Genomic DNA, 19736 nt, shown 5'->3' with positions numbered 1-19736 from the left:
CGGAGGTTCCTCGATGAACCCACCTTCTAACAAGTTCTTTGAAGAACCTTTTGGGGCTGTTTTTCATTGACCAAGAACCCTACGGTTCTTAGGGGATCTGAGAACAACTCCAGTTGAACCCTTCATTTTTAGAGTTGTAGTCGGCTCTATTTACTCTCAGATTCAAAACTTGCTGATTAGCGTCAACGATCAAGTCAGCTGCTGCTGTTCCAATACAGTATGAGGTGAGACGGTGAACTGATGTTGAACCGGGCAGTCAGCTGCTGCTGCTCCAATACAGTATGAGGTGAGACGGTGAACTGACGTTGAACCGGGCAGTCAGCTGCTGCTGCTCCAATACAGTATGAGGTGAGACGGTGAACTGATGTTGAACCGGGCAGTCAGCTGCTGCCGCTCCAATACAGTATGAGGTGAGACGGTGAACTGACGTTGAACCGGGCAGTCAGCTGCTGCCGCTCCAATACAGTATGAGGTGAGACGGTGAACTGACGTTGAACCGGGCAGTCAGCTGCTGCCGCTCCAATACAGTATGAGGTGAGACGGTGAACTGACGTTGAACTGGGCAGTCAGTCATTCATTCTGTACTATGAGTCTGGTCTATCATTGTTACTGCACATTGTGGTGGAAATTCTAACCAATCAGGAGAGACCTTGTCATTTCTTCAAACAATCAACCTTTATTTGATAAGAATTGCAATAATGTAGCTGGTCAGCCCTACACTCTGAGGTGGAAGGCCGAGAGCTCGATGACACAAGGAGTTCAGAAGCCTTATATAGTCAAACTATCTTGTGCATATAGAAAACACGTGATCTTGGTGTGTGTCCGTGTGTGGAGAACGAGACACAGACTAACTGGGAATTGGTCGTCTCGTTCTGTATCAACAGCTAGTTATTCTAGTTTTCCAATGATGTGTCAAAACAACAGGAAATCACTCTAGACACAGTTCCTCTGAAGTAGATCAATGGTTCCCCGAATTGGGGCAAGCTCTTTTGGCCTGTCTGCCGAGAGGGTGTGTCTGGAACTAGTCTAGAGATAAATCAGTACCAGCCTGAACTGTGTGATGTAGTAGGGAGTTGTAGTTTCTCAAGAGATAAATCAGACCCAGCCTGAACTGTGTGATGTAGTAGGGAGTTGTAGTTTCTCAAGAGATAAATCAGACCCAGCCTGAACTGTGTGATGTAGTAGGGAGTTGTAGTTTCTCTAGAGATAAATCAGATCCAGCCTGAGCTGTGTGATGTAGTAGGGAGTTGTAGTTTCTCTAGAGATAAATCAGATCCAGCCTGAACTGTGTGATGTAGTAGGGAGTTGTAGTTTCTCTAGAGATAAATCAGATCCAGCCTGAGCTGTGTGATGTTGTAGTTTCTCTAGAGATAAATCAGATCCAGCCTGAACTGTGTGATGTAGTAGGGAGTTGTAGTTTCTCTAGAGATAAATCAGATCCAGCCTGAACTGTGTGATGTAGTAGGGAGTTGTAGTTTCCAACAGGCCAATAATATACATAGTTTAGCGCATAAAACGTATTTAACTACAGTGACCATAATCCACTGCGTGCCTACTTGGCTTGTCTGTGTTTCTTTTACACCTGCTCTGTAAAAGAGACAGAAGAATGCACGATGGTCAATGCAATCAGGGATCCTTGGGACATCCCTACCCTAACCCCTAACCCCTACCTTAACCATTTTAAATGTAAACTTCAATGGGCTAGGGATGTCCCAAGGATGTATCTCTACCTGAAATTGAAAATACATTATCTAAGTGATAGATAGTTGGTATTCAGCAGTCATAAAGCCTGATTTCCTTCAATGAACTACTAAAGTAGTGATTTTGTCAGACAGCATAGACAGCAGCTCTACACTTTATTGATTGACTGATCCATTCATCCTTCCATCCCTCCTCAGCCTTCCTCTCCTCTGAAGACCCAGTGAGGGTGGAGCTCAGTCAGAGAGCTGTTGAGGGACTGGTTAGGAAGAACACTTCTACAGCCAGAGAGGTCAGAGGTCAATATTTATGTCCCCTTAGTGGTTCATCACGTAAACTAAAGGAATATGTTCCATCGTCCATGTTTATTTACATTGTAAATAAATTGTTCACTGATATTGGTGTAATTTCTCACCCCCTTTGGCTGTATGAAAGTTAATTTCTCCTCAGACACACACATTTGTTCTTTGATATTATGGTCATTTGTCAAATGTTCTTGTTTTGCAATATTTTCAAATCAAATCAAGCTTTATTTATACAGCACATGTCAGACATGGATGCAACACAATGGTTTCACAGGAAAAACTATGAAAATTAAACAGAAATTTTTTAGTTCATGTAACAGTACAACTTTAGTCCGATGACTCATAGTGAAGACTGGGTTCGTGCAGATAACCAACAATTTACGACGTTTGGAATGAGTAACGTGAGGTAAAATAAATAAATCATTAATCAGAAGACTATTGATCAGATATGAAAATATCTGCCCCAAATTCCTAGTTAATTAGTTACGTTATAATTTAGTTGATCGCGTAATAACTAATTACAGAGAATCTTTCTTCAATTTCATGACAGTAAAGACGCGACAACAGGAAAAAACTATGAAAATTAAACTATATATTTAGTACATGTAACAGTGTAACTGTAGTCCGTCCCCTCGCGCGAACCAGGGACCCTCTGCACTCATCAACAACAGTCACCCATGAAGCATCGTTACCCATCGCTCCACAAAAGCCGCGGCCCTTGCACAACAAGGGGAACCACTACTTCAAGGTCTCAAAGCGAGTGACATCACCAATTGAAACGCTATTAGCGCGCACCACCGCTAACTAGCTAGCCATTTCACATCAGTTACACAACAAACATAAGAGGATAAAAAACAGAAGAAAAACAACTGAAAGACTAATGAACATTGTAAGGAAATGCCATTGATTAAAATATAAACAATATGATCCTATATCCACCCAACCCAAAATATAAGCTTGTTTTTCAGAACTAACAGAGTCACTGACAACCACAACTAAACAGGTTTTAGGAGGGGTTCTGAAAGACACTATGGGGGTGTCCACTAGAAGTTGACTAGTAACAACAACTGGGACATAAAAAACACCAACCATGAGACCCACTAAATCTGCCAAGAAGAGGAAAACAAAAGAAAAACCCACAACAAACTTAAAGACAGGAAGCAAACCAAAAAGGTGGAGCAACTAAAGGTGTTGACTCTCCACATCTATCAAGACAACTGGAGCACTGGGCCAGACACTCTTAAATAGAACCTGGACCAGCTCAGGTGAAACACCTTCCCACTAACGAGATGGACAAGCCAGCACAGGTGTAACACATACTGACTAACGAGGTGACACCAATCAGTGCACCCAAGACACATTTCAGTTGAATGCATTCAGTTGTACAATCAATCAATCAAATGTATTTATAAAGCCCTTCTTACATCAGCTGATGTCACAGAGTGCTGTACAGAAACCCAGCCTAAAACCCCAAACAGCAAGCAATGCAGGTGTAGAAGCACGGTGGCTAGGAAAAACTCCCTAGAAAGACAAGAACCTAGGAAGAAACCTTGATAGGAATCAGGCTCTGAGGGGTGGCCAGTCCTCTTCTGGCTGTGCCGAGTGGAGATTATAACAGAACATGGCCAAGATGTTCAAATGTTCATAGATGACCAGCAGGGTCAAATATTAATAAACACAGTGGTTGTTGAGGGTGTAACAGGTCAGCACCTCAGGAGTAAATGTCAGTTGGCTTTTCATAGCCAATCATTCAGAGTATCTCTACAACTTCCATTTCACATAATCAATTACAATGCTTCACCTTCTACAATATAAACATAGTGTCTACTGGCTGTCAACAATTAAAAACAAGAAAAAACACGTATTTCTAAATAATAATATACAATCGTATTATTTTTCTCTCCTTTTTCATTCTATAGAATCCTAGAACTCACTATCTTCTAGAACTCTCATCTTCCTAAACCTCACTAGCTTCTAGAACTCTCGTCTTCCTAAAACCCACTAGCTTCTAGAACTCTCGTCTTCCTAAAACTCACTAGCTTCTAGAACTGTCGTCTTCCTAAAACTCACTAGCTTCTAGCTTCTTCTCCTCACTGTGGAGCTTCTCTCTCTTTTCAGGGTTCACTCAATAGGCATGTTGTTGCATATAAAGTCCCCAATGTCATGCTCTAGTACATTTGGGAGTACATCTGAGAATGAACCCTGATATTATAAAAGCAATATAAATGTACCCAAAAATGTCAAGTTGGTTGCATGAATAACTATGATTAGTAAATGTTACATGATTGTAAATATGAAATATCAAAACCAAATATTCACCCCTTTGTTAATATGTATTGCCAATAATTAACTTAATGGTAAGGCATGGTATAATAAAAAAATATATACATTTTTTTTTGATTGCATTGTCTTATTTTCAACAACTTTTCAATTACATTGTGCTAGGTGGGATAGCCTCAATGTCAAAACACAGTTTTAACGTGTCCAAATCAATAACCAATATGCAGAAACAGTTTGGGATAAATTGAAAACCTAAACATAACATGTGCTATTTACACAAACTGCCACAATAATCATATTATTATTATTTTTTTTTAAACAAGCTCCTTATAAACTGCACAAGCACCAGAAACGCTGTTGTTTTGACACGTAGCAATAAATCACTGATATCGATTAGGGGGGACATCAGGTTGTACTTGCTGTTGAAACTAACAACTAAAAAAACACGTGGAAATGGGAGATATATTTTACCTCACTGGTTAGAGGACAACCTGCAGAAGACAGTCAGCTACATTTTGCAGTGATGCATTTAAATGTAGGGGTCACTAAACAAAGGAACACAACACTTATTTGTCATCACTCAACGATATCATGTTGAAATCAATTGTGTGACAGAAGGGAGATGAGGTTGCACGTCCTGTTAAAACTAACAGCTCAAAAACCACACGGAATCTGGGAATAATGTGTACATCACTGGTTAGAGGACAACTAGTTTTTTGTTAGTCACTTTCTGATAAATCTCATAAATAGTCATCTTCCAATTCAGAGCCTGGATTTTCCCCCTGAGGCTAATATCCATATCATGTTGAAATCAATAGAACAGGGGACAAACATTTAGGGTTCTACATTGTGACATCATTAAAATACTCCTACTACAATGTTAAAACATTCTACATTATGACATCATTACACACTCCTCCTACAATGTTTAAACATTCTACATTGTGACATTATTTCATTGATATCATGAAACAACTCCTTGATGTATTTTATGTTTAATCAGAGATCTGAGATACAGGGGAAGGGTAGTATCCCTTCCCCTGTGTGTGTCCACTTGTGTATATTCAGGCTGTTTTGCTGAGTAAAACTCTTCCCACATCGATCACAGCTATAAGATTTCTCTCCTGTGTGTGTTCTAAGGTGTATAGTTAGATAACTAGAAGTAGTAAAACTCTTCCCACATTGATCACATAACGGATTCTCTCCTGTGTGTGTTCTCTGGTGTACTGTCAGATAGTTAGAAGTACTAAAACTCCTCCCACATTGATCACAGCTATATGGTTTCTCTCCCGTGTGTGTTCTCTGGTGCACTGTCAGTTGGCCAGATTGACAATAACTCTTCCCACATTGATCACAGCTATAAGGTTTCTCTCCTGTGTGTGTTCTCTGGTGTATTGTTAGAGAGCCAAATGTAGAAAAACTCTTCCTACATTGATCACAGCTATATGGTTTCTCTCCTGTGTGTATTCTATGGTGTGCAGTCAGATTGCTAGATGTAAAATAACTCTTCCCACATTGAGCACAGCCATATGGTTTCTCTCCTGTGTGTGTTCTTTGGTGTGCAGTCAGATCGCTAGAATTAACAAAACTCTTCCCACATTGAGCACAGCCATATGGTTTCTCTCTTGTGTGAATTCTCTGATGAATTTTAATGCATGATGAGGAGGTAAATCTCTTCCCACATTGACCACAGCAATAAGGTTTCTCTCCTGTGTGGAATCTCTGATGAATTTTAATGCCTGATGAGGAGGTGAATCTCTTCCCACAGTCAGAGCAGCGGTGAGGTTTCTTTCCTGTCGATCTCTGCTGGTGTTTCTTGAGGAGTTCTGACGTGGAGAGACTCTTCTCTGCCTCGGCAGCGTCATGATGTAGTTGAGACTCCCCAGAGGATCCACGATAGTCCCGTCTCTCTCCTGTGTGAACAACAAAGTCAGACGGTTAAAGGGCCACAACAGCAGAAATCCACTGTTTATTTGAGGTAAAAGGTGATGCCCAGAGGTCTGTTAAATTATTTTACAATTGTCTTAAGACAGTCAAACCTAAGCAATGTACCAGACGACCTTCGATCTCCAAAAAGGTCCCTTTCTGTGTTTGCTAAAATTGCAGCACGAGGGCGATGCACACACAATTTGATTGCAGAAACACCTCCCTGCTAATGAGGAAACCACTAGTTATGAATGTAATATATCTGCCTGGAGCAAAAATGGTGAGCAAAGATTTTAGTTTTCCACAATGTAGTCTGAATATTACAGCGCAAGATCAGGAGTGCTACTGAAGGAAACTCACATTAAGCTCTGTGTCTATTCACTAATTCACCACCGTGGGGGAAAACTCAGGGCAGTTCTCATAGGCGAGTACAGCAATAATAGCCTCCATTTCCAGGTTATTTATGATTGCATTTCACATTACTTTTGGATAATAACTGTAACGCTCGTTTGAATCTCCTGCTTAATATGTTTGTGTTATTGCCGCAAATCAACTGCTTTATACTTATAAAACACTTCAACCAGTAAAATGCTCTTTAGCTAGCTTTGCCATCAGCCTGAAACTGAGGGTTTGTACATTAAGTGTTTAACAAATTGGCCCATAACTTCACCTAACAACAACATAGACCTACTGTAGGACCCATAACTTCACCTAACAATAACATAGACCTACTGTAGGACCCATAACTCCACCTAACAATAACATAGACCTACTGTAGGACCCATAACTTCACCGAACCTCAATAACTACAGACATACTAGAGCATATGTGTGTTGTACAATAGCCTATATATCAAAAAACAGTTCACCACAAATAATGAGCTAAGTATCTCTGTGTCCAAACAAACAAACAGACTAAAGAGACCCTACTGTAAATGTAACGGATGTGAAATGGCTAGCTAGTTAGCGGGTACGCGCTAGTAGCATTTCAATCAGTTACGTCACTTGCTCTGAGACTTAAGTAGGGTTTCCCCTTGCTCTGCAAGGGCCGCGGCCTTTGTGGAGCGATGGGTAACGATGCTTCGTGGGTGACTGTTGTTGATGTGTGCAGAGGGTCCCTGGTTCGCGCCCGTGTCGGGGCGAGGGGACGACGTAAAGTTATACTGTTACATAAATCAAGCAGACAATAACATTATACACATCAATTTGTTAGGGATGTTGGAACCAACGTGGAGCACGGCATAATTGTCTTTACCAGAGTAATGAATGAAGAAGCACTTTGGTTGTTGTTGCATGTCGTGATGTTTGTTATGTGACTGGAATTCAGAAAATGATTTCCTGGATCAGCTGATGATAGTTGAACATTTGACTTTAACTAAACAGCTACAGTATTTTTTATTTTATTTATTTATTTAACCTTTATTTAACCAGGTAGGCAAATTGAGAACACGTTCTCATTTACAATTGCGACCTGGCCAAGATAAAGCAAAGCAGTTCGACACATACAACAACACATAGTTACACATGGAGTAAAAACAAACATATAGTCAATAATACAGTGAAAAAAAATAAGTCTATATACAATGTGAGCAAGTGAGGTGAGATAAGGGAGGTGAAGGCAAACAGATATATGTATAAATAAATAAAATATAAAAAGGCCATGGAGGCGAAGTGAGTACAACACAGCAAGTAAAATAAAAACTAAAAAAACACTGGAATGGTTGGTTTGCATTGGAAGAAAGTGCAAAGTAGAGACAGAAATAATGGGGTGCAAAGGAGCAAAATAAATTAATAAATAAATACAGTAGGTAAAGAGGTAGTTGTTTGGGCTAAATTGTAGATGGGTTATGTACAGGTGCAGTAATCTATGAGCTGCTCTGACAGCTGGTGCTTAAAGCTAGTGAGGGAGATAGGTGTTTCCAGTTTCAGAGATTTTTGTAGTTCGTTCCAGTCATTGGCAGCAGAGAACTGGAAGGAGAGGCGTCCAAAGGAAGAATTGGTTTTGGGGGTGACTAGAGAGATATACCTGCTGGAGCGCGTGCTACAGGTAGGTGCTGCTATGGTGACCAGCGAGCTGAGATAAGGGGGGACTTTACCTAGCAGGGTCTTGTAGATGACCTGGAACCAGTGGGTTTGGCGACGAGTATGAAGCGAGGGCCAGCCAACGAGAGTGTACAGGTCGCAGTGGTGGGTAGTATATGGGGCTTTGGTGACAAAACGGATGGCACTGTGATAGACTGCATCCAATTTATTGAGTAGGGTTTTGGAGGCTATTTTGTAAATGACATCACCGAAGTCGAGGATTGGTAGGATGGTCAGTTTTACAAGGGTATGTTTGGCAGCATGAGTAAAGGATGCTTTGTTGCGGAATAGGAAGCCAATTCTAGATTTGACTTTGGATTGGAGATGTTTGATGTGGGTCTGGAAGGAGAGTTTACAGTCTAACCAGACACCTAGGTATTTGTAGTTGTCCACATATTCTAAGTCAGAGCCGTCCAAAGTAGTGATGTTGGACAGGCGGGCAGGAGCAGGCAGCGATCGGTTGAAGAGCATGCATTTGGTTTTACTTGTATTTAAGAGCAGTTGGAGGCCACGGAAGGAGAGTTGTATGGCATTGAAGCTCGCCTGGAGGGTTGTTAACACAGTGTCAAAAGAAGGGCCAGAAGTATACAGAATAGTGTTGTCTGTGTAGAGGTGGATCAGAGAATCACCAGCAGCAAGAGCGACATCCTTGATGTAAACAGAGAAGAGGGTCGGTCCAAGAATTGAACCCTGTGGCACCCCCATAGAGACTGCCAGAGGCCCGGACAACAGACCCTCCGATTTGACACACTGAACTCTATCAGAGAAGTAGTTGCTGAACCAGGCGTGGTAATCATTAGAGAAACCAAGGCTGTCGAGTCTGCCAATGAGGATGTGGTGATTGACAGAGTCAAAAGCCTTGGCCAGGTCAATGAATACGGCTGCACAGTATTGTTTCCTATCGATGGCGGTTACGATATCGTTTATGACCTTGAGCGTGGCTGAGGTGCACCCATGACCAGCTCTGAAACCAGATTGCATAGCGGAGAAGGTGTGGTGTGATTCGAAATGGTCGGTAATCTGTTTGTTGACTTGGCTTTCGAAGACCTTAGAAAGGCAGGGTAGGATAGATATAGGTCTGTAGCAGTTAGGGTCAAGGGTGTCCCCCCCTTTGAAGAGGGGGATAACCGCAGCTGCTTTCCAATCTTTGGGGATCTCAGACGACACGAAAGAGAGGTTGAAGAGGCTAGTAATAGGGGTGGCAACAATTTCAGCAGATAGTTTTAGAAAGAAAGGGTCCAGATTATCTAGCCCGGCTGATTTGTAAGGGTCCAGATTTTGCAGCTCATTAAGAACATCAGCTGACTGTATTTGGGAGAAAGAGAAATGGGGAAGGCTTGGGCGAGTAGCAGAGGGGAGGGCAGTGCTGTTGTCCGGGGTAGGGGTAGCCAGGTGGAAAGCATGAAATAGAAAAATGCTTATTGAAATTCTCAATTATAGTGGATTTGTCGGTGGTGACAGTGTTTCCTATCTTCAGAGCGGTTGGAAGCTGGGAGGAGGTGTTCTTATTCTCCATGGACTTTACGGTGTCCCAGAACTTTTTTGAATTTGTGTTGCAGGAAGCAAATTTCTGCTTGAAAAAGCTAGCCTTGGCTGTTCTAACTGCCTGTGTATATTGGTTTCTGGCTTCCCTGAAAAGTTGCATATCACGGGGGCTGTTCGATGCTAATGCAGAACGCCATAGGATGTTTTTCTGATGGTTAAGGGCAGTCAGGTCAGGAGAGAACCAAGGGCTATATCTGTTCCTGGTTCTAAATTTCTTGAATGGGGCATGCTTATTCAAGATGGTGAGGAAGGCATTTTTAAAAAATGACCAGGCATCCTCTACTGACGGGATGAGATCAATATCCTTCCAGGATATCCCGGCCAGGTCGATTAGGAAGGCCTGCTCGCTGAAGTGTTTCAGGGAGCGTTTGACAGTGATGAGTGGAGGTCGTTTGACCGCTGACCCATTACGGATGCAGGCAATGAGGCAGTGATCGCTGAGATCTTGGTTGAAAACAGCAGAGGTGTATTTGGAGGGCAAGTTTGTTAGGATGATATCTATGAGGGTACCCGTGTTTACGGAATTGGGGTGGTACCTGGTAGGTTCATTGATAATTTGTGTGAGATTGAGGGCATCAAGCTTAGATTGTAGGGTGGCTGGGGTGTTGAGCATGTTCAAATGTAGGTCGCCTAGCAGCACGAGCTCTGAAGATAGATGGGGGGCAATCAGTTCACATATAGTGTCCAGAGCACAGCTGGGGGCAGAGGGTGGTCTATAGCAGGCGGCAACGGTGAGAGACTTGTTTTTAGAGAGGTGGATTTTTAAAAGTAGAAGTTCAAATTGTTTGGGAACAGACCTGGATAGTATAACAGAACTCTGCAGGCAGTCTTTGCAGTAGATTGCAACACCGCCCCCTTTGGCCGTTCTATCTTGTCTGAAAATATTGTAATTGGGGATAAAAATGTCTGAGTTTTTGGTGGTCTTTCTAAGCCAGGATTCAGACACGGCTAAAACATCCGGGTTGGTAGAGTGTGCTAAAGCAGTGAACAAAACAAACTTAGGGAGGAGGCTTCTAATGTTAACATGCATGAAGCCAAGGCTATTACGGTTACAGAAGTCATCAAAAGAGAGCGCCTGGGGAATAGGAGTGGAGCCAGGTACTGCAGGGCCTGGATTCACCTCTACATCACCAGAGGAACAGAGGAGAAGTAGGATAATGGTACGGCTAAAAGCTATGAGAATTGGTCGCCTAGAGCTACTAGAGCAGAGAGTAAAAGGAAGTTTCTGGGGGCGATAAAATAGTTTAAAGGAATAATGTACAGACAAAGGTATGGTAGGATGTGAATACAGTGGAGGTAAACCTAGGTATTGAGTGATGATGAGAGAGATCTTGTCTCTAGAAACATCATTGAAACCAGGTGATGTCATCGCATATGTGGGTGGTGGAACTGATAGGTTGGATATGGTATAGAGAGCAGGGCTAGAATCTCTACAGTGAAATAAGCCAATAAACACTAACCAGAACAGCAATGGACAAGGCATATTTACATTAAGGAGAGGCATGCTTAATCGAGTGATCAGTAAGGGTCCAGTGAGTAGAGGTTGGTTGGGGTCGTGGCGATCCAGACAGCTGGCCGGGTATATGGCTATCGGTAGCAGCATAGGATGGAGGTCTGTTTGTAGATACCTCGTGCGTTTCCGTCGGTAGGTTCCGTGTAGTGGGGTTTTGTTCAGATAGCAGCCGATAGGACAGCTAACGATTAGCGGGCCTCAGGTGAGCGTTCAGGTAACGTCGGGACGGATTTGCCGGTTGGATACATCCCTCGGGCAGATAACGTCGGCAGTCAGTCGTGAAGGCCCGGTGGGGTTCCGTATCTGCAGCAGCAACAAAAGAAACGGGTCCGGATGGTGATGGAACTCCTCAGCTGGCTAGCTCCAGCATGATTTGAGTTTGCTCCGGGGTCGACGTAAGCCAATAGTCACACGGTATGCAGCTAGCTAGCTGCGAAATCAAGGTGCAAGTGTCCAGAGCCTGCGGTTGGAATCCGGGGAAACTGGGAGAAAAAAAGTCCCGGAATGCTCCGGTCCGAGTCGCGTTGCACAAAAGTGCCGGTAGATTATCGAGCTAAAGGAATAGCTGATGACCGCAAAACGTGGGCAGCTGAAACACCAACGCTAGCTAGCAAACCGGCTAATTTCGGGGCAGCTACAGATTAGCTTCTGGCTAGCTATCGGAGTAGCTTCTGGTTAGCTATCAGGCTAGCTTCTGAATTAGCCCCTGGCTATCTTCCACGATGGATTTTCAGATTGAGGTAAATATTACTTATTGTAATTGGTGAAGCGGGTTGCAGGAAAGCTTTTGCAGGAAAGCTTTTGTAGTTGAGTTCTTGGATAATAAAATAAATAAAAGATATGTGAAGAAAAGGTGTAAATATATATATATATACAGGACACGACAAGACAATACGGAAAAGACGTCTGAACTGCTAAGCCACCTTGGAGAGACGGAAGGAGTGTTGTATGGCTTTGAAGCTCGTATGGAGGTTTGTTAACACAGTGTCCAAAGAAGGGCCAGATGTATACAGAATGGTGTCGGCTGCGTAGAGATGGATCAGAGAAACACCCACAGCAAGAGTTACATCATTGATATATACAGAGAGTCAGCCTGAGAATTGAACCCTGTGGCACCCCCATAGAGACTGCCAGAGGTCCGGACAACAGGCCCTCCGATTTGACACACTGAACTCCATCAGAGAAGTAGTTGGTGAACCAGGCGAGGCAGTCATTAGAAAAACCGAGGAAACTGAGTCTGCCGATAAGAATATGGTGATTGACATTGTCGAAAGCCTGGCCAGGTTGATGAAGACGGCTGCACAGTACTGTCTTTTATCGATGGCGGTTATGATATCGTTTAGTAACTTGAGCGAGGCTGAGGTGTACCCGTGACCAGCTCGGAAACTGGATTGCACAGCGGAGAAGGTACGGTGGGATTTAAAATGGTCAGTGATCAGTGAGTTTGTTAACTTGACTTTCGAAGACTTTAGAACGGCAGGGCAGGATGGATATAGGTCTGTAATATTTTGTGTCTAGTGTCACCCCCTTTAAAGAGGGGGATGACCTCGGAAGCGTTCCAATCTTCAGGAATCTCGGACGATACGGAAGAGAGGTCGAACAGACTAGTAATAGGGGTTGCCACAATGGCGGCGGATAATTTTAGAAAGAGAGGGTCCAGATTGTCTAGCCCAGCTGATTTGTACGGGTCCAGGTTTTGCAACTCTTTCAGAACATCAGCTATCTGGATTTGGGTGAAGGAGAAGCTGGGGAGGCTTGGGGAAGTAGCTGAGGGGGGTGGGGAGCTGTTGGCCGGGGTTGGGGTAGCCAGGAGGAAAGCATGGCCAGCCATAGAGAAAGGCTTATTGAAATTCTCAATTATCGTGGAGTTATCGGTGGTGACAGTGTTTCCTAGCCTCAGTGTAGTAGGCAGCTGGGTTGAGGTACTCTTATTCTCCATGGACTTTACAGTGTCCCCAAAACGTTTTGGAGTTAGAGCCACAGGATGCAAATTTCTGTTTGAAAAAGCTAGCCTTTGCTTTCCTAACTGACTGTGTGTATTGGTTCCTGACTTCTCTGAAAAGTTGCATATCGCAGGGACTATTCGATGCTAGTGCAGTACTCCACCGGATGTTTTTGTACTGCCCGAGGGCAGTCAGGTCTGGAGTGAACAAAGGGCTATATCTGTTCTTAGTTCTACATTTTTTGAAAGGGGCATGCTTATTTAAGGTGGTGAGGAAATTACAATTAAAAAACAACATGGCAACAACCCCTACTGAAAGGATGAGGTCAATATCCTTCCAGGATATATCCAGGTTAACGGATTTAAGGTTGTACCTGGTGGGTTCCTTGATCATTTGTGTGAGATTGAGGGCATCTAGCTTGGATTGTAGGACGGCGGGGGTATTAACCTCACTAGGGTAGGGGGCACTATTTTCACCTCCGGATGAAAAGCGTGCCCAAAGTAAACTTGGTAGATTTAGATAGAAAACACTATCTATCACAGGTCTAAAAAATATAGCAGATCCGTATCATATTGGGTGAGGCGGGTTGCCGGAAGGTATATTTAATTTTTTTAAATGAAAAAGATTGAAATATATTGCAATATATACAAAAAAGGTTGAAAAAAAACAAACCATTTACAACAAACACGTCTTAATGCTACGCCATCTTGGATTATAAAATGACTCTGTTAAAAACCATTGGATTTAGCAAACTCTGAAATTATTTAGGATTTCTGTGCCCACGAAATCTGTTTTCCCAGCGTAACATAAGGAGACACTAAATGATACATAGTTCGAGTGCATTTCAGAATACAAAAAAACTGTCCGACAGCAAGATCCCGTATTTAAGTTGAAGTTCATCATATGACAAGCGTAACATTATGACTATAACTACTGTTCCCTGAAGGAGGGAAACTAGGTACAACATACTATTAAATCCACATGTTATGACTATAACTACTGTTCCCTGAAGGAGGGAAACTAGGTACAACATACTATTAAATCCACATGTTATGACTATAACTACTGTTCCCTGAAGGAGGGAAACTAGGTACAACATACTATTAAATCCACATGTTATGACTATAACTACTGTTCCCTGAAGGAGGGAAATTAGGTACAACATACTATTAAATCCACGCCTCGCTGGAAGCCCCGCCTTCCACATGTGATGAGAGTGAGACTTGGATTTATTCCTTAAATTTAATACTGCTCTTCACCGACCCAGGAAAGGCGGGGACAAACATTTCAAACCTCATTTCCCTCCTTCAGGGAAGTGCAATTATAATCAAAGTTACACTCCCTTTCAGTCATTCAACTTCGGTACAACATACCTCGGGGAAATACAATCATTCCCGATGCCGACCCCTACGGATACTAAATGAAACAGCCCATGGCAGACCACCCAGACTTCACCCTACAATATGCGCCAGTTTTGTCAGTTTATTTGTTGTCTTTTGTTTGAAACACTACTGTCAATGTTGAGTAAGGACACACACACCTGATTACACATATAGTAGTAGGACTAGTCTACCTGGCCGGCACACAAATGTAGGTCTATAAATGTGCCCATTTGGGGATGTCTGATAGTATTTCTCATTGTCTTAACGCTGCACCACTAATGAGTTGTGGAGCTTCTCAAAGTAACTTTTTCCTCACCTCCAAACAGCAAGCAAACAAAATCTAATCAAAATCAATTAAAAATGACAATAGTTCCTCAAAGTAAAACAGCAAGTAAAAATCACAATCAAATGCAAAAAAATCAAAATCAATTGTGAATGACAATAGTTCCTCAAAGTATTTTCGTAAAATATTTCCAGCTCTCACCCTTTCGATAACCACTCAGCATTAAAGGGAAAAACGTAATTCTATGATCCAGTGGAAATGTCATAAAATACCTGATTACTTCTTATCCTTTGCACAAATAGCCTATAGCTGTGTCTGTCCAGAACTCACTGGAGCAGGAAACTGAGGGCCTAGAATATTTTATATAATGTTGCAAGCTTGCTATCCGAGTTTCCTGACCCAGTTGATAGTTGAAACAATGTTTCAAGTTTGTAGTAGACAGGCCATGTGCAGCCAATGTGATTTCTAGGATATTTATTTTTATCAGGATATTTTCTACCTGCAGAATGCAATGTTTTAATTTGTTGGCTTTATGTCGGCTATCTTTACATAGTTGGCATCTAGAATTCATCATGATGTCACAATGGCAATAACAGTTACTTTTAGATTTGTATAATTTTCATTTAGATAGAATGTAGATTAATCACAGACAATAATTTTGAGATACTATTATAAATTAAATGAAACTGTTCCAGTAAAATGTGCATATGAAAATCATAACTGGCACGCAGATTGGTAGAAATGGTCAGATAAATTACTAGTCTATTAGGCTATCTATCTGTAGTCTATTAGTCTATTACTGCAAACTTCAGGAGCAAAACGGCAGAATTTACGAAGTCCAGCAGCGGAGGGGGGACTCCCTCTGGTCGGGTTGTGTTGACGACCGGCTCCCTCTGGTCAGGTTGTGTTGACGACCGGCTCCCTCTGGTCAGGTTGTGTTGACGACCGGCTCCCTCTGGTCAGGTTGTGTTGACGACCGGCTCCCTCTGGTCAGGTTGTGTTGACGACCGGCTCCCTCTGGTCAGGTTGTGTTGACGACCGGCTCCCTCTGGTCAGGTTGTGTTGACGACCGGCTCCCTCTGGTCGGGTTATGTTGAGGACCGGCTCCCTCTGGTCAGGTTATGTTGACGACCGGCTCCCTCTGGTCGGGTTATGTTGAGGACCGGCTCCCTCTGGTCAGGTTATGTTGACGACCGGCTCCCTCTGGTCAGGTTATGTTGACGACCGGCTCCCTCTGGTCGGGTTATGCTGACGAGCGGCTCCCTCTGGTCGGGTTATGCTGACGAGCGGCTCCCTCTGGTCGGGTTGTGTTGACGACCGGCTCCCTCTGGTCAGGTTATGTTGACGACCGGCTCCCTGTGGTCAGGTTATGTTGATGACCGGCTCCCCGTGGTCAGGTTATGTTGACGACCGGCTCCCTGTGGTCAGGTTATGTTGACGACCGGCTCCCTCTAGTTATGACTTCGAGTCATTTGTGTGTCTTAATTATTTAATCAAACAGAATGCTTAAAGCATCATACAAGTTCAGTACATACAGATTTTATAAAAACACATGGGGCGATTGGTAGAAAGAACAGATGACTCTTGGTTGACCAAGATGTCTTTTAGTTGGGGACAGCACTAGAACATGATTTTGGGGATCCGAGGTGGCGCAGCGGACAGTTCATGTCAGTGCTTGAGGCGTCACAACAGACACCCTGGATCAAATCCAGGCTGTATTACAACCGGCCGTGATTGGGAGTCCCATAGGGCGGCGCACAATTGGCCCAGCACCGTCCAGTGTAGGCAGTCATTGTAAATAAGAATTTGTTCTTAACTGACTTGCCTAGTTAAATAAAGGTTACATTTAAATAAATAAATAGTGTTTCTTGACAAACCATTTTTTACAAATCTGTCAAGGCACCAACTTTGAGAAGGGTTTAAAACAAAGGTTTCAAACCAATTCATGAATGTAATTGCATCTAGGTATGTCTTGCCATTAATGTAAAGGCATGAAAAAAAATTGGCTGAATATTATACAATGACTTAACAGCTCTAATCATTAGCCTCCAAAGGAAATCTACACTGGCAATTCTAGAATATACTATATATCCTAGAAACCTGGTTAAACTATCATTATGACATCATGGATGAATACTAGAATATACTATATATCCTAGAAACCTGGTTAAACTATCATTATGACATCATGGATGAATTCTAGAATATACTATATAGCCTAGAAACCTGGTTAAACTATCATTATGACATCATGGATGGCCAGTCCTTGTATTCATAGTGTAGTGAATTCAGGGGGAAGCCCTGAGCTGAACTCAAACCTGTGTCCAGTGACCGTCAAGCCAACACCTTATAACTGTTACGCCAAGATGTCTGAACTTCTTGACGAGATCGCTAGGTGTTGGGTTACGGTTGCTACAATAGCTTTCTCAATGAATTTGAGAGTGGTTACATTTCTCCAGCCCCCATCCCTCAGCTGTTTACCAAACCAAGTCTCTTGGCAGCCATTTTGTTGCTGTTTAAATCCTAGGTTGTCCCTTTAAAAAAGCCACACATCAATCAACCAATCTGAAGTTGAAACAATAACAAAGCAGTCATTCCACCACTGTTTTGGTAATAAGATGATGATGGGCCTGGAGACACTTAACTACTCTCAAATTCATAGACAGACCTATGGATGAAAGGACTGACCATCCATGATATCAACATTATAATTTTAACAATGTTGGGGCTGTTGATTTACATTGTTTCTAAACATTGGAGTAAAAAAAGCTTATTTTTGGGTTCTGATGGGGAACAACAGTTGAACTAAGCTCATGATGCATGTGTTATATTCTCCAAGAATCAATGGTTATTACAGATTTCCCTTTTAACACCAAACATCAGTTCAACAACTGCAGAGTTTGTACCTCTGTATTTAAGACAGTACTTACCAGTGGTAATCACGGCCCGGTTTCTCAAAACCATCTTATGGCTAAGTTCATCTTTAGAACCACTGGATGCCTTAAATTGCGTTTGGGAAATCGGGCCCAGATATTCAGTTTCTTCCTCCTCTTCTTCCGATGAGACCGTAAACTCCCCATCCTCCGCTTTCACTTCAAAAACTGAATCGTCCTCATCTTTTACTGTAACACCCTCCTCCTCTTTCACTGTAACGTCTTTCTCTTCTTCTTTCCCTGTAACAACCTCACCCTCTACTTGTTTTTGTATTGTAACATCCTTCTCTTCCTCCTCCTCTTTGATGAGAGCTTCTTTCTCCGTCCAACAGACCGTCTCTTCTTCAGCAGGAAGAGAGTAATTTAGTGAACTCATGGTCGGAGATGTTAGCTAGCTAGGCTAATGCTAACTTAACCAGCCCGCTAGCTGAATAATAACAACAGCACCGTAAACATGAAATGAAATAGGATAACTAAATAACTAGACGACAGACGAGGGTTTAAAATACAGTGGCTAATATACACTAAAGCGTCTAAAGAGTTTTACTGGTTGGTCTATTTTGTCTAGCAAGCTACCGAGGTGCCTGAATAACTGTTGCTGCTGCTGAAAGAAGCATTCCGTCCACTAGATTATACGTCACACTAACAGCATTGCGTTCCGTCCACTAGATTATACGTCACACTAAACGCATTGCCTTAAAATCGCACACCGTCATCTGCTGACTGGAGTGGGTAACGCTCAGTCTGAACCTCTGACTGCGATGGAGATGTGCGACTTTAAGACAATGACGCTAGTGTGACGTAAAATATATATTATAATGTTCAGACAAAAAGTTAGTGTAGGAAGCAAGAGTTTTTACTCACCAGTGTAACAATACAGTGTGGTTAAAGACGTAGTAACTTAGTTGTGTTCACGATCTGGTTCCCTATAAGCACAACCAGTTATGTTTTTGAATTATCACATATGTATTAATTTATTTCGGGATTCTGGGTAATCCACAGCAGATTTATGGAGAATTGCTGTGGGTGAGTTCAAAATTGAATAGTCCCGGGATAGAAATATATAAAGTTGACATTACATCATAAAATCCACGTTTTAAATCATACATTAGCAATTTATGTTTTAGTAACTACTGTTGTTGGTTTGGCGTCAAATAAGCCTCTCTTTATATGTTATTTGCCAAATCTCAGTTTTCCATGTGGGTTTTATGCTAAGGTTCCCTCTTTCAAATTGGTAAATGCATCTTCTTTAGGAGTGCTATTTTTACCCTGGCGACTACTGATCGTTCATTCAGACTGTGTGTCTCATCAATGCAGGTCATTTATGACAAATGTATAAAGTATATGTTTTATAAACTCATGAACTTCAGACAGTTTATTAGCCCGGTTTTGTTAGTTTAGGTGTATTATACTTCCTCGCCTGTAGAGGGGGACATTGAGTCATTTTTCAGGTTAATTTGATATATTTTGATACTAAAATGGATGACAGTTTATTCTGATGTAGTGAATATGAGACACATGGAAACAATTGATTCATTTATAATAGTAAATTAGGAATTAGTAGGAATGGTTAAATCCACTATACGATCACAATGACTTTGATAGACATTTCAATAGTTTTTTTGTTAGTATATTATAGGGCAGATTAATGTAGAATTGCTGTGGGAGTGCTATTTATATCCCGTCACTACTGATCATTCATCCATACTGTGTGTGTCCCATCATTGCAGCTATGGAAATAAATGAACTATCCATCCATTGCTCCTTCCTGTGTTGACTCACTGACTTGAGAGACCAGGAAGGTCACACTAGCTCGATAGGTTGATATCTAGCTCAAGCTTCACCTC

General features: G+C 42.2%; 2 protein-coding genes across 4 annotated transcripts in view; one reads left to right on the top strand and one right to left on the bottom strand.

Moving 5' to 3' along the window:
* The window catches only part of LOC129842748 (zinc finger protein 664-like), a 275164-nt gene that overhangs the window by 44760 nt on the left and 210668 nt on the right, over positions 1-19736 (bottom strand). The window contains exons 1-2 of one of the 3 annotated variants that reach the window (XM_055911379.1): positions 17887-18509; positions 4588-6196 (exon numbers count right to left, since the gene is read on the bottom strand). The exons of 1 other annotated variant lie outside the window; for it this stretch is intronic. In XM_055911379.1, the coding sequence (XP_055767354.1) occupies positions 5283-6196; positions 17887-18265 (1293 nt within the window). In that variant the 5' untranslated portion in view covers positions 18266-18509 and the 3' untranslated portion in view covers positions 4588-5282. Of the gene's footprint in view, positions 1-4587; positions 6197-17886; positions 18510-19736 lie in introns of those variants that run through there. One more of the 3 variants, XM_055911380.1, reaches the window with a different exon arrangement.
* Positions 1-19736, top strand: part of LOC129842743 (zinc finger protein 501-like) — a 57857-nt gene that overhangs the window by 28011 nt on the left and 10110 nt on the right. The window lies entirely within an intron of this gene.

Source organism: Salvelinus fontinalis, unplaced genomic scaffold (genome assembly GCF_029448725.1).
Source record: "Salvelinus fontinalis isolate EN_2023a unplaced genomic scaffold, ASM2944872v1 scaffold_0064, whole genome shotgun sequence".
NCBI lineage: Eukaryota > Metazoa > Chordata > Actinopteri > Salmoniformes > Salmonidae > Salvelinus > Salvelinus fontinalis.
Note: the sequence above shows the minus strand (reverse complement) of the source record. Positions and strands in the feature narration are given on the sequence as shown.